This window comes from Sinocyclocheilus anshuiensis, unplaced genomic scaffold, assembly GCF_001515605.1.
Source record: "Sinocyclocheilus anshuiensis isolate Anshui unplaced genomic scaffold, SAMN03320099.WGS_v1.1 scaffold974, whole genome shotgun sequence".
Classification (NCBI taxonomy): Eukaryota; Metazoa; Chordata; class Actinopteri; order Cypriniformes; family Cyprinidae; genus Sinocyclocheilus; species Sinocyclocheilus anshuiensis.
The window spans coordinates 2967-19627 of NW_015539877.1; the positions used below are offsets into that span (position 1 = coordinate 2967).

Consider the following 16661-nt stretch of genomic DNA (forward strand, 5'->3'; position numbering starts at 1 on the left):
AGGATGCCTCGGGGGTGAGTAAAACGCAGCCTAATTTTCATTTTTGGGTGAACTAACCCTTTAAGATTTGATCAGCTTGGTGTTGAACAACCCAAAGAGCCGAATTCCACAAAGAGGCCCAAGACAGATCAGATCCTGGCGCCACAAGTCTGAAGCAAGCCTAACCAACCAACTCCACAGTTTGGACAGCTTTCAACATTAACACAAATGTTAACACATTGATCATTTCAACTCAGGAAGGAGACTGTCAATTTTGGGGCAAGTAACCAAGATCGATGGTCAAAGAGATGCACAGCCTGACCATCACATGTAAATCCATGATAGAAATCATGAGCTACATACTTCCTCGGATTGACTTTCCCCACCTAGAAGACAAGAACCAGGCTGAGATTCCTTCTAAACCCTTTTGACCTTTGGTCTTCACAGAACATTTCCTCACATTCACAGAATGGCCTTCTAGACCTTTTGACCTTTTTGTTCCTCACAAAGCACACCCACACGTTCACAGAATGACAGAGAAACTGTCTTTTACATACGTAGATGCATCAAAATGATCTCAAAAGGACTTATAAACGAATATCAGTCCATTGCTTAACTCCACATCATGTATGTAACCCACATATTTGACTATCATGTTTTGAGCACTCATTGTGTATATCTTTTTAATAACTATTGAATAGCTTAAGGGTTCATATTCATGTTTATTATGTGTGTGTTTGAATCTTCTTGCAGTCTGTGACCGCCTCAAAACTTCAACCAGCCTACAACTCCGCAACTTCAGCCAACGCCCAACCACTGGCTTCCCAAGACGTCACTTCAACAACTACTGAACTTCCAGCCAATCAGTAACCTCGGGAAACCCCCTTTTCTGACCAAGGGAACCCCCCTACACAGGCAATGCAAGTACCTCCAGATTCTAGCTGAACTGGTGCATTTAATATAAATGTTAACCTCATTGAGGAACTCAATTCGACGGTTAATTAAGTGATTGATGATTGTTCAGGTCTATGCAATTGCACATATTGCTGTAAACTTGGGATTTCACATTTTCATTCTCTTAAACTCATTCTTTCCTCACTTTCTCTCTTCCTGCAACTTATGTGAATGTATGAGTGCGTGTGTTTATGTGTTCGATTAGCTCATATTGTCTTAGATTTATCCAATAAAGTCTTATTCATATTGAAAAGAGAAGTATCTTGTGTTTTGTGCTTACAAATTAATGTCTTAAACTGCCGATCTTGTTACTGTGCTAATAAATAGTGTTTTCACTATATTTTGGATTTTAATATCCATTGCAGAGTTGATGTTATACGGCTCATTCAGTGAATCGCTGGCCGACTCAGTGATCAGCCGTAAAACAGTGATTCTGTACAAATTCCCTATTAAAACATAAATGATTCCCTTTGAGCTAAATTGACCTGTTTCCCTTACACTTTGTTAACTAACATTAAGAGAGACACAACATTAGAAATGCTGCACTGACCACAACAGTAGCCTAAAACTACAATAACATTACAATAACTGTTAACAGTATAATCTCCGCTCCACAGCCAAGATGACGTGAGGAAGTTTTTACTTTATTAAAGTTTTTATAAGCCTTCTAATTCTAAGAGAATATGTCCACATCGCAACTATAACAGTAACAACACAGACGAACGATATCAGTGGAATCACTTTAAGAAATGCTTCTTTTTTTCCCATCTGATGAACGATAATAACATTGACAGCCAATTAGAATCCACCTGACTAAAGAACTGGAGCATTTAAAGAGGCAGGTGAAATAACTACAGCCTGTGATTTTAATAAACAGAACGCTATTGTGTGTTGATGTGGATGCTAATACAGTTATTGTTATATTAATAGTTAGCATTCTTGGCGTGAATGGGCCTTAAAGAGATACTCCAGACACAAATTGAAATTCTCTCATAATTTACTCCACCTCATGACTTTCTTTCTTCAGATTAACTCAACTTTGAGCTTCCAATCTACTTGCATTATATGGACTCAAAGAGATGGATTCTTTAAAAAAAAAAAAAAATGTTTGTGTTCGATAGAAGAAAGTCATCTGGGACGACATTAGGGTGAGTAAATGATGAGAGAATGTTCATTTTTGGCTGGAAAATTCCTGTAAGACCAGGAACATGCATTATGAAAGTAAATAGCGTCCATTTTGATTTCAGACTGACTTAAAATGCCTCTGACAAAATGAAAAAAGTGCATTAAAGGCAGCGGTTGAAATCTCTCTTGGTTCAGCTGTGGCTGCCCCGAGGGTTAATTAAGAAGACAGAACGAAAGAAAGCTTCTAGAACAATGTGCTTATCAGTCAGTCAGCCGCTTTACAGAAATACAATGAGAAAGAAAGAGAGGAATATGGCATAGGTGAATGGTTCTGAATTAAGAATATATGATTCATGACATGGAGAAGATACGAACATTGATCTTTTGTTGAATAACCAGCAGTGGAATAAAGTCGTAAAAGGTACAGAGGGACAAATGGAGGGCAGACCGCTGGTGATGGGAAGGATTAGAGCCGTAATGGAAGACTGACTGAAGAAAAATGTATTTGAGCAAAAGAAAAAGAGGCTTGATTTTTATCAAAAAGAAGTAAAAGGGAAGTAATTCCTCTCTCAGTATCTTCCTGTCAAATGATAATAAAAAAACAAAGTCAAACATAAACTATGTTTCATGAAGAAAATGTGGCTTTCTTCTGCATGTAAGTAAATTTCTATGCAGTTGCTAAGGTACTCCGAGCAGTTTTTACCATGATATGCGGTTGCTAGGGTGTTGTTGGTGGTTGTAGATGATTGCTAACTGGCCTACGTGAAAAGAGGTCTAATTGCTTTTAAAAGTAACAATAACAATTAGTGCCGTCAAACGATTAATCGCATCCAAAATAAAAGTTTTTCTTTAAATAATATATGTATGTGTACTAGGGATGTGCATCTCGTGACTTAGGATAATACGATACGCATCTCGATGCATAGCCAACGATACGATACATTAAAGATACATATGAAGCACCTACCGATGCGTAAAGCAGGCTAACTGTCAGACTAAGCTCCTCTACTGACCAATAGGAACATAATGATAATACCACTGTCTGACTTTTTTTCAAGCCATGCAGCCTTTCTCTCTGGTTATATTACAGCTGTACCTTTTATAGTTTGCAGAACAGATAGCAGAACATTAGAAAATTACAATCTAAAATTGCTCTTTAAAGCATTAAAATAAATAAATTAAACGTTAAAATCACTGAGTTGTGATGCATCATATTCACGTAGCAGCAGTGGTGATGAGAGAACACACTTGAGTTTAGAGAGGAGAAATCAATCTACATATAAAATATTGGTCACAGATTATTGGTCACTTTCTAAATAATAAAAGTATAGCGCATCCACTAGTAATTATATATAAATGAATCGGTTTTTACCGATTGCAAATATGTTAGAAACGATGCATCGCGATATAAATGACAGCTTGTAGCCGATGCACACTTTTTAAACCGATGGATCGCATCGTTAACTTTTTTTACCGATGCACCGAGCGAATTGGGGAATCTTTCCATCCCTAATGTGTAATGTGTATATTTATTATGTATATATAAATACACACATACAGTAAATATTTTGACAGCAAATACCAGCAAATGTATATAGTGCTGTTATGTTATGCCAGCTTGGGATCTAATTTAGGATTCTAACAGGGCAGTTATTTTCTGTGGGGGCCATTACGTCCCTCATGGAGAAATGACTTGCAAATGTCAATGCACAATCTTATTAATGCTTCTGTACAGAAAGGTCAAAATGTCCGTCCAAAAATCAAAGACACAGTGGGTTAGAAATAATCATTCTAAAAGTCAGCAAGACACCAGAAATAAGAAGGCACACTTGCCTCTGAACTCGTGAGAGTGGGGCGAAGACTCCGTGTTTAGGAGGACAGCTGAAGTATTGTACTCCTCCAACTGATCCGTCATTCTTTCCGCTCGGCTTGTCCAACTCAATCCCCAACCAAAATCCTGTCAGACACACACACACACACACACACACACAGTGTACAAGCAGACACATTTTGAGAAATGTAGCGCTTTTCTCGCCGACCTGAGATTGGGTAAACAATCTCGAATCTGCAAATTCTCAGTACAGCTCACAAACGAATACCAAATCCTGCGATTTGAGTACATCCAGTTATTCCTTCCAAAAAGCTTTGTAATGCTTTGTAATGCAAGGACAAACAAACAGTTGCTTTTTAGTAAACAAAGCACAAAGCACAAAACTCAGGGTGAGCATTATTCTATGAATGTACGAATACTAGATGAAAAGGGCACATTGAGAGGAAGATGGATTTCACCTTAGGGCTTTCAGTACTCCATCAATAAATCTGCATGGATAAGGCTGATAAGATCCATGTTATTTTTCTAAAAAAAAAAGATTAATAAGTCATTACTGTCTGGTTGAATCTTTACTTCCAAATGAGGGCACTTAAGTTCAGTTCTTCTCCAGCAACAAACTTTAAGACAACTACTTGCTTAGAGCAAAATTAGAAAATCCAGTGTTCAGGAGGCTTTGGACGTTATTGGTCCGTGTTCCTTCTGGGCATTTGATTTTCTACTTAAAAAGTAATAAAGAGAAATGAGAAACGGTTAGATTTTCGCTTTTTCGTCCTGTTTAAGAAACGGAAAAACTAAAATGTAGCTTGATTTTTCGCATTTTTGTTCATGGGTAAAAAATGAGATTATACTTTAATATTTGTTTTGAATGTGTGGGTGGGGCTGAAAATATATTTTCATGGCTGCTGCATGTTATTGACAAAACATAAATGGCTTTATTCATAACCAGTAAAACGGCATTTGAATTTTACAGCATGACATGGAATAAAATATGATACCACTGATTTTTAGCCTAGTCATTTTATTCTGGGACCATAAAAAAAAAAAAAAAAAAAACGGGTAACGTTTTCATTACTAGCAACAGCAGAACTGATTTTTTACACAAGTTTCATGGGAAAAATCCAACCCCACATAAATATAATATTTATAATTTTCAGCGTTTCAGCGCCGCCCACACATTCAAAACAAATATTAAAGCATAATCTATTTTTTTTTACCATTAACAAAAATACAAAAAAATCCAGCTAAATTTGTATTTTTCCATTTCTTAAACAACATGGAAAAACGAAAATCTAACTCTTTCTCATTTCTCTTTATTTCTTTGTAAGTAGAAAAATCATATGACCAGAAGGTACACGGACCGTTATTCCACAGTAAGTCCAAAGCCTTCATAAGTAACTATCGACCCTTGTCGAACCAGAGTTCAGTTAATAAAGCCATTAAGCTGCACTACATGTGTTTCATTATAGAAGGGCAAAGGTGGTCACACTTAGAAGGGGACTGATGTGCTAACAGTGCTATATGTCTGAAGTGTAACTGATTTGTGATCATATAATTTGGTAATAATTTGGTAATATGATATTGGTGTTCAATGTAAAGCGGGGCATTTCCAAGTCAACAACAACCTTGTTACACTGAAATATAGCTGGATTTTGAAGCATCGTGTATTGCACAATCGTAAATTATTCATAATTATGCATAGATATCATTAATACAAGTAATCTTATTGTTTCTTTTACTTGTTGGAGATGAATCCTCTCTGGAGATGAGCAATTTTAGGACTTTAAATTACTTAGAATTTTTGAAAATTTGTATATTCAGAAAACGTGTATATAATATTATGTATATAATGTTTTACTATTAATTAAAACATTAGATTATACGGTAACACTTTACAATAAGGTTTCATTTGAACTAACAATGAACAACACTTCTATTGCATTTAATAACCTTGGTTCATGTTAATTTCACCATATAATAATAATAATAATAATAATAATACATTAATCAAATGTTGTATATGGTAAACATTACTTGCACAAATAATGAACAATTGTATTTTTATTCAATAAAATTAACAATTAATTAAATTAAATAAATATTAATAAATGCAAATATTAATTAAATACTTCAAAGAATGCGAGAAAGCGAGCAAAGTTGTCATCAAGGCATCTAAAATTATAAGTTCTGATTTGTTGCTTCGTTTCATTTAAATAACATGATACATGCTTGTATCATGTGTATAATATATTTTGTTAACTGAACTGGATGATGACATCACTGAATCATTAATTAACTGACTTTAGCTGAAAAATGACTGTTATTGTCTTCTTGCATCATTGCCAAACTATTAAAGCTGCTTTGATACAACCAGTGTTATATAAAGCGCTATACAAATAAAGGTGACTTTACTTGACTTGTTATTACACGGCTCTGTGGAATACTTGATTCTGATTGGTCAGTCCCAACATTCCGAGGTATGTTATCCCTCGATAACAACCAGTAAAAGCTCATCCGGGTAACTAAAGTCGGCACTATACGCTTGCTAGGAATAGTATTTATTGGTGGAAGCTTTGCGTTTGGTTAGGTAACAACATATTAAAACTCTATTCAATATTTTGTACAATTATTTAATTATGTCATTGTATCACAGATTCGATCTCTCGTTTCATACAAACACAGCTGCTGCAATTTTGCAACGATTGTTTTGTACACTGTAATGGAATATATTATAACTAAGAAACTGGTAAGATTTTAAAACATTTTTTTGTCTTAAATCACTAGGCCTATCTTTTATTGCCGTAATGATTTATGTGGTGAAATGTTGTGTAATAAGTGGCAAGTCTTGATCACCCTGTCTGGGGTTATTCTGCAGGCTGGATGTACATTATCCCTTACTTATATGCTGTCCCTTCTGTATGTGTAATTGAACATTATGCACATGTAGCCAGTATAATACGTGCCATAGTAAATTGTCCCCGACTTCTCTCTAAATCTGCTGTTCAGCTTTTGATTTGATGAAATTGCTTCACTGCCTGATACATGAAAATGCTCTCCGCATAAACCTCAGAGCTGAGTTCAACAGCACTCTGCGCTCATTAATTAGCGGACAGCAGTGAGCGTTTAAGCTTTTTATTCCAGTTCAGCTATTCTAGTTTCCCAAACCATAAACCAGCAGCCTTCAGGCACAATTATTCAATAACATTTTATTAAATAATGTATTTAACTTTGCGAATAAATTGTATAAATATAAAAAACACAAGCCACAGCAGTTAATACAGTGATATGTCAGCTCATGTGCACAATGGCACAGTGGCATATTCAGTTCAACAAGTTCAGCGGAGATTTTCCTCACGCTTTGGACTTTGAACCCTGGTGCGAGCTCGTGCAGCGCTGTCAGAATACATGCAATTCCTGCGTGCATTATAAAATATGACATTCGGCAGTTTATTTACTAATCGTTTGAGGTAATTTCGCGATTTCAATCATCATACAGTAACCTAACCACCAGCATCAGCCACCTCTTCTTCTCATCGGAGACATGATGCAGCACTAAACAGTCTCTCGCTGTCGGTGCTTCGTGCTTGTAATGATTTCTGCGTCTTTCTCTGATAGTTTTAAATACTTTCACACTGCCGACATGTTTTGCTGCATTAGTGCGTGCCTCTATTTGATCGCGTTAGTTATTGTTCGGTAGGCCTACATGTTATTCGGCCTTTTCGCTTATTCAATTTATTAAGACCTGAATGAGTTTTACTGCAGATTTGAAACCCGCGGTCTCACACCCAACACCCATTCTGACCATCTCTCTACACAAGCACTAACACTTCCAGCAACCCCCCTCTCCCCAACTCCTGCACTTCAGATCAGTGAAGATGATGTGTGTCAGGTCTTCAGGAAACAGAAGAGAAGAAAATCAGCCAGCTGGCCTCCATCTTTTCACAGATCTTCACCAGATCACTGAAGCTGTGCAAAGTCCCTGCCTGCTTCAAACGCTCCACCATCATCCCCATTCCAAAGAAACCCAAAATCACAGGACTTAATGATTACAGACCTGTTGCCCTAACATCTGTGGTCATGAAGTCGTTTGAGAGACTGGTGTTGGCTTATCTGAACAGGGCTCCAGACTCCGACTAAAACGGTCGCATTTGCGACCAAAAATATTATTTTACGAGTTAAGTTTTTGCTGAGGTCGCCACTGGCGACTATAGAAATTTACGTTATGATTAAGAAATTTGCATGAAATGACTTTTTTCCTGCTTGTTTTGCGATCACATCTTTAGTTATGTTGACGTTATAAACTGAGACGATGCACATCAAAGTTTTAGTGGAAAAAAGACAAACAGTCCTCATCTCTGTCGAAACGGCACACCTGCTAAAAGCAAAAGCATGTTGTGCTCGTGTTATAAATAGAAACTATGCCTAGCTTGCGCATATCAATAATTTTAATGTTAATATTAGTTGTTCTTTTTGCTTTTGTACAACAGATAGATAACAATTTATATGTTTTAGACACTTTATATTTAGATAATTTCTATTTTGCGGGAGTCCCACGAATAATGTTATTCTCCCGCATCCCGCACACACACGAGTCTCTTCCCGCCCGCACCCGCACTCGCCCATCAAAAGTTGTCCCGCGCCGCACCCTGTTGTGTTGGGTCCCGCGGTACTCCCGCGGGAGTGCAGGTCTCTACCTCACATTCAAACCATCTCCTTTTTGAGCTCTTACAGAGCACCGAACACCAGGACTGCCAGGCACAAGAAAAGTTTAATCCTCCAGGCAATCTACCTCATGAACAGTTAAATGTTCTCCCTTACTCTTAAATAACAATATGTGCAATACCACTTTTATTTATTTAATACTACTACTACATTTCATTCCTTGTAAATTCTATTCTATTCCATCAATATACAACAACTGTACATACAAATTTTGTGTATATATATATATATATATATAGGCCTATACACACACACACACACAAACGTGTATTCTTCTGATCTACTTCTAAGATTTACTTATCTAAATGGGGACATTCCATATAGACTTCTATTGTTTTTATATACAGATAGTTATAGATTTTATAAGCTAATCCTAACCTACACCCTAAACTTACCCCTAACAGAAAACTTTCTGCACTTTTACAAAAAACAAACAAAAAAAAAACTTTATTTTTATACCAGTTTTACAAATGAGGATGTTCCCAAAAAGAGTTTTTTGATGATTTTGTCAGGTTTAGCTCACTTTTGGATACAAAATTGTCCCAAAAATATGGTTAAGTAGGCACGCACACACACAACACATACAGTAAGCGTGTGTGTATGTGCATCCCTTATTTTTCTATGAAAAACCACAATTGTCCCTTATTTGTTGGCAACCCTACCTGGAACACAATGAGTGTCCCTAAAATCCTGCAAAATATCTAGTGTACTTTATACGGCTGTAAATACAGCAACTAACTTCACAGTGCTGAAGAACTGCTGAGCTCACTGCCGAGTCCCATTAAGTGAATAACATTTAAACGGTATACATTTGAAAACTGCTGCATTCAACATAAAGACCTAGCAGAGTAGCAGACACAAAATCCCAGCAGAATGACAGGTAAAGTGTGTGTTAAGCGAATTTGAGTGGCTGGCCTTTTACTCATTTATAAAACGTTTCTCTCTCCATTGTGTGATATTAGACATCTTGGAACATTTATGCTGCTACTGAAATATGGCTTTAATTCATCCAGAGGTTACATAAGGGAGAGGGATCCAAGTACATTGGCAAAGGAATAGCCATCGAATTTTTCTAAATGTGCAATTAACCCCGACCCATAACGCACTTTCCAGAGTTATTGTACACTGCGAGAGGTTGTTAGAAAGGCAACCGTGTCATACCTGGAGCAAAACTGGTCTTGCCGTAATATCGGACTACCCCTGTCCTTTGTCCCACCACCAGTACACGCTCCCCCAAATGCACCTCTAAGCTCTCTTGTGCTGTGCTGCTGGCTGAAGGGGTCCTGCTGCGAGCAATTCCTGATGAAAAAAGTAAATAAATAATAATAATAATAAATATTCAAAATATCTCTACAGTAACTGCACTGTATAATTGCTATCCAATGTAATTAACATTTACATAAGGAAAAAAAGGAAAGTGAACATTATGGAAACCTAAACATAGAAATTATCAAATTGCCAAAACATCAACTGTAATAAATGACCACTATATGGATGAACCTTCTATTATTAATATCCATCTAAAAATGTCATGCATATTGCATTCAAAATACAGGAGAGAGTAGGGTAAAATTCATCAGTTAATGTATCATAATGTATCATACATTACAATGTTAAATGTATCATAAATTCCATGTGTTATATGACCATGTCTGTAGAAAGTTTACTTAGAAAAGTTATGGAAAAGTTACAGATACTTAAGCATTGTTATGCTAAATACTTTCCACGTACCAGAGTGTGGGGTGGCAGTGAGGGAACAGGAGGGGGAGGAGTAGATCTGGTGCTGGGAGGGGTCCGTTCCTGCAATGGCTGCAGTGGCGGTCTTTGACGTGGGAGTGGCCGTGGAGGTCGCCTGTAAGCTTGTCTGGAGTCCAAAAAGGAAGAGGAGGTGGAACAACTGCGTGAAAGAAGACCTGTGCAGACAGAAAAGACAGATCAGGGATGAGAAAGGATAGAGTGGAACTATAACAAAGAAAGCTGCAATGGGGCCTATCTATCTATAAGTGAAGTGACATGTGGCCAAGTATGGTGACCCATACTCAGTCGTGGTATTGAAGGTGGGAGAGAGTGCTGTACATTCACTCCCCCCACCCACAATCCCTGATGGTACGAGACTCGAACCCACAACCTTTGGGTTATGAGTCTGACTCTCTAACCATTAGGCCACAACTTCCCCTTTGTTGGGGAACATACGTTCATCTACGTATGTATCTATCTATCTATGTATCTATCTATCTATCCATCCATCCATCTTTAAAGTCTCTCAGAATTAAAAATTTCTTGGAGGAGCCACTTTGACTGTGAGCTTGATGTTCATGATATGATGCAGACAATTTCAGTCTTTCCACACATATTTTCTGACACGCATCACACAGCATAAAATCATATAGACCTGGAAAATTACTCTCAGTTACCATTAACCTCTCCTTCTTCTTGCCTATATAACAGTATCTCATGCAAGGGAAATCACACACGCTCCACCCCTATTGGTATTCGCCACGTTGTGTTACCTCTCATTTCCATAAAGTTAAACTTTAACACACCCACACTGATCGCTGTCACTCGTGTCACCTCATATTGCCAACTCTCACTGAAAATGACTGACATCAGGTCACTTTATCACTGCAAATAGCTGTCAGTGTAAATGTCTCTTGATGAGCTAAGTGTTAAAGGTTTATAACACTGCAATCAGTAATTGCAGGAGAAGCATTTCATGAATTAACCTAGCGCTAGAATTAAAGGGATAGTTCACCCAAAAACAAAAATTCTGTCATTAATTACTCACCCTCATATCGTTCCAAACCTGTAAGACCTTCGTTCATCTTCGGAACACCAATTAAGATATTTTTGAGCTTTCTGACCCTGCATAGACAGCAATGCAATGGACACATCCCAAGCCCAAAAAGGTAGTAAGGACATAGTTAAAATAGTCCATGTGACATCAGTGGTTCAACCTTCATTTTATGAAGCTACGAGAATACTTTTTGTGCACAAAGAAAACAAAAATAAAGAATTTATTCAACAATTTATTATCTTCTGTGTTGTGGTTCTCTCGTGAACGCGCGTCGAAGACTGACACGGTTTTGTTTGTGCACAAAAAAGTATTCTCGTAGCTTCATAACATTACGGTTGAACCACTGATGTCAAATGGACTATTTTAACGATGTCCTTACTACCTTTCTGGGCCTTGAATGTGGTAGCTCCACTGCTGTCTATGCAGGGTCAGAAAGCTTTTGGATTTCATCAAAAATATCTTAATTTGTGTTCCGAAGATGAACGAAGGTCTTACTGGTTTGGAATGACATGAAGGTGAGTAATTAATGACATAATTTTCATTTTTGGGTGAACTATCCCTTTAATTCAACTAAGCTCTATAATGTCACTAAGTAGTCAAACCAGAGGTATAAAGAGTACCTGAAAACCATACTTGAGTAAAAGTACAGATACCTCACAACGAAAATGACTCCATTACAAGTCACCAATTACAAAACGACTTGAATAAAAGTCTTAGAGTATCTTATTTTAACACTTATGTATTTTACAGATGCTGAATACTGGCTCAAATATGCATTAGTCCTTAACACCTAAGAGGCGTCCCAGTGCAAATCAAGAAACAGTTGATTTGTGAGGAGAGCAATCATGTTTATTTTCTATAATCAAAATAAAACAGAACACCTCAAAATTCCAATAAATCAATGTCAACACAACTGCTTCTTAAACGTCTACAGGCACTCAAGTCTCAGTGAAGCAAAAGTGCTCAAAAAGGGCATAAGTAAACCAATACTCTTCAAAAAGTTATCTTCAATGTGATGGATAAATAAAATAATGTTAAGTAAAATTAAAAAATCAAAAGCTTTACTAGCCGTGCTGGTTTTGGCCTCATATAAAACACTAGCAATTCACTACTACCTGCTAATGCACTCACATTCACATAAAGAAGCCTTGTTGACAAGTTTCGGTGAGTAATGGCACAATGCACAAGATATAGTACCTTTAATGCCCTATAGATGGCAATATTGCTTCTTTTGTAGCAGAAATAAACTGCTGCAGAAAAAGTGAGGTGCCATGCAAAATGAAATGAGTAATTGCAACAGTCATTACAAATGTAGTGGAGTAAAGACTATATATACCTATTCAAAAATGTAGTGAAGTAGAGAGTATAAGGCCCAATCCCAATTCTATTTTATACCCCTTCCCCTTCACCTTCCCGAATGAATGTAACTATAATTTGTTTATTCACAATTAAAATGTATAATTAAATTAATTAAATTTAATTTAGGGCCCCATTAAATATGTTTTCTGTCATAATTTCTTTAAGTTAAACCAGACTTTTATTTTGACGGGTTGTTGTAAATGTATTTCGGTTTCAATGTGTATTTGATGGTAGTTTTTCTCAAATGAAACGGTGTAAAGTTGGTGAAGTGACACTCAGAGCATCTCTGGAGATGAAGTTCATGTATTCATGTCTCATATATTGAGACGCAGACGCTGAAATGACCGTACGCGTCACATATGTTTGAGTTTTTGTATCAGATGAAACCGCGCCATTCATTTACAGAGACACGCAGAACAGTTTCAGTTTCCACATCTTTTAGGCTACATTTACACTAATGCATTTTCATTTTAAAACGCATAGCATAGAATCATCATTTCTATTCTTTTTGCACTGATTTACTGATGAGCTTTAGCGGCTTCCAGCACTGTCTCAGTCTGTTCTCTCTTCCACAATCTCTGTTCTGACTCAGAGGAAGCTCATTTCTAAGGATGAAATACGAAACTAATAAACACATAATTATGACAGTATATAATTTGTATGTGATTTTCATGAGATTCTGCCTATTTTCATAACAATACAGGGTGTTTACATCGCGCCATTCATTTACACAGACACGCAGAACAGTTTCAGTTTCCACATCTTTTAGGCTACATTTACACTAGTGCATTTTCATTTTAAAACGCATAGCATAGAATCATCATTTCTATTCTTTTTGCACTGATTTACTGATGAGCTTTAGCGGCTTCCAGCACTGTCTCAGTCTGTTCTCTCTTCCACAATCTCTGTTCTGACTCAGAGGAAGCTCATTTCTAAGGATGAAATACGAAACTAATAAACACATAATTATGACAGTATATAATTTGTATGTGATTTTCATGAGATTCTGCCTATTTTCATAACAATACAGGGTGTTTACATGGGAAATGCTAAGCAGGTGTAGCGATTAGCTTGATATAAAAGGCTACAAATAGCATATGTCAGCAACATTATATGGCAAACACATTAAAAGTTATTACAAACACTCAATGGTGGTTTAAAGTGAGTTTTGAGTAAAAGCGTAGTATAAATCTTATAAATGACTTTTGTAGCATTATGCTACAGTGTGCATGAATGGTCGCGCAACTTGCGTTTTTGGTCATGTAGTGTGGATTGAGATCTTTTCTGAAATGCAGTGGAAACACCAGTATGGACGAGTATCATTTTCATTTTAAAACGAAAACACACTAGTGTAAATGTAGCCTTACATCTATGGGGGTTGGGACATTTACACACTAAGTGAGTTTTGAGTAAAAGCGTAGTATAAATCTTATGAATGACTTTTGTAGCATTATGCTACAGTGTGCATGAATGGTCACGCAACTTGCGTTTTTGGTCATGTAGTGTGGATTGAGATCTTTTCTGAAATGCAGTGGAAACACCAGTATGGACGAGTATCATTTTCATTTTAAAACGAAAACACACTAGTGTAAATGTAGCCTTACATCTATGGGGGTTGGGACATTTACACACTACACACTACTCAATACCCAGCCCTACTGGCTGTTTGTCATATTTATTTCTGCTGTTAGATTCATCCATATTGAGTAAAATGTCCAGAGCTTATCGTTATCAACTTAAATTTGATCGTGACCTCAATATGACATTGTTTATCGACCAGCCCTATGTGGAATTACATTTCATATATTGACTTTATTCAAATACTTTTGAATAAAGTCAGTTTTGAGGCCACAGTTGTTCAGCATTGTATAAATCATGTAAAACAGGGAATGTGCATCATGTTTGACACCACAAAAACAAAAGCACCAGAATCATTAGTTCTGTACACAAGGCCCACACAAAGAAGCAGCATCTATTGGAGTGTTACAACACAGTCCCCAAGGACCCCTAAAAATGCTAATACAGGTGCATCTCAATAAATTAGAATGTCGTGGAAAAGTTCATTTATTTCAGTAATTCAACTCAAATTGTGAAACTCGTGTATTAAATAAATTCAATGCACACAGGTGAGCACACCAAAACAACCAAGATGGTGTCATCGCTGACCTTCACAAACATTATTAAGACTAACCAGTTCAATATTAACACTGGGATAAATATCATGAACAGACAGATATTACGAACACAGTGGAAACACTGTAGTTCATGTTGTACTTGACTAGAACAACAGTATGATAAAAGACAAGTAAATGTTTAATACAATAAAACAAACTGTATTAAAACAGGGAATTAAACAATAATTAGCATAAACAATCCTCCACCAACTAATATTTAAGCAATATCATAATTATTACATTTTTAAACAAACAAAAACAAATCAATCAATCAATCAATCAATCCAAGATCCAGATATTTGAGAGACAGAAAAAAAGAGACACACAAACTGAAACAAAACATAAGTGATGTAGTTAAAGAGATTTAGGCTGCAGATCTGGGTGTCCACGTCAGATTTATTTGTTTTACTATATCCGATTTTTTTGACGACCCACTTACACATTCTTTTAAAAAAGTTACCCATATCCGATATCTACATTTACACTACACAGGCTTAACTTGACGTGGCTCAATGCATTAGACAGTGATATTAAAATACCAAACTCTGCACACACTATTAATAAAACATACTTTGTATTGAAAAGCAGATGAGATTTCACCCGAACGAATAGAGAGACAACAGTTGTGCACGAGCCGCCGTCACTGATAACAGCGGCAACGAGAACTCAGCATGATTTTAAAAGCAACAAATTTCAGCGCCAGAACGTCTCTTATTTAACACAAACAAACAAAATTAATACTCTGCTAGTCAACTGGAGATGTTTCATTTGTAATAGATATATCTGTACAGTGAGATGTTTCAAAAACATTTTACATCCAACTTGCATTAACAGGGGAATATCCGAACTGACCGATTACACGGCAGGCGCAAATGCACGTATCCGATTAATATCAGATTTATTTCCACATATGAATAAGGCCTGAAACGATCTGAGAATATCGGAATCCATGTGCTTTTTTCCTGCTTACACGTTCGTGGGCCATATCCGATATGTGCCACATGGGAGGACAAAATGGGAATTGGGTCACTTTGACCATGCAGTGTAAGGCCTTAGAGTGAGACACTACAGATGAATATGGAAATAAAGTAGGACTGAGATTTTTTGGGAACATTAGCCATGCAGACAGTCACACGCTTTTAGTTTCTTTTATGTTCTCAGACTCAGGAATAAATATAGAACATATTTATTCTCAAAGTTTTCTCTGTTGCCCTTCAATTACATATGCTACATAGTTCATTTTGAAAAGTTCTAATTAACTTTGACATGCTGAATCTTGAGGAGAAGCAATTTCAGCATCATTGAAACATAAAGCATGACAAAATGGTGCAGTGTGCTGTGCTAAACATAATAAACACTAAAGAATAACAAGTAGCAAAATGGAAATGAATTATAAAAGAGTCCATGAAATCTGGTTGAGTCAATTCAAATGTGGCACTTGGAGTGTTTTAAAGATGCTCAAAATGAGAGTACAACATTCACAGCACAATCTTATGAAGTCATTCTTATGCAGCCAAAACATTTATGGCCCACCCTAAAGCAAAAGCATTAAACCTGCGCTAGACTCATCATCTGTCTTTATGGTTTGCATTGCTCAAAGAAATGTCCTTTTATCATACTGAAATCAACAAAACAAAATGCCCATCAAAATGTATATATATACAGTATATATATATATATATATATATATATATATATATATATATATATATATCTTTAAAGTTAA

The 16661-nt window shown here is 36.5% G+C and overlaps 1 protein-coding gene across 1 annotated transcript in view; it reads right to left on the bottom strand.

The window, feature by feature from the left end:
• LOC107685343 (CAP-Gly domain-containing linker protein 4-like) overlaps positions 1–16661 on the bottom strand; it is a gene marked incomplete at its 3' end in the record, with an annotated part of 51625 nt that overhangs the window by 2227 nt on the left and 32737 nt on the right. Inside the window, exons 9-12 of the mRNA XM_016481891.1 lie at positions 10469–10521; positions 10340–10385; positions 9770–9907; positions 3892–4015 (exon numbers count right to left, since the gene is read on the bottom strand). Coding sequence (XP_016337377.1) covers positions 3892–4015; positions 9770–9907; positions 10340–10385; positions 10469–10521 — 361 coding nt within the window. The remainder of the gene's footprint in view (positions 1–3891; positions 4016–9769; positions 9908–10339; positions 10386–10468; positions 10522–16661) is intronic.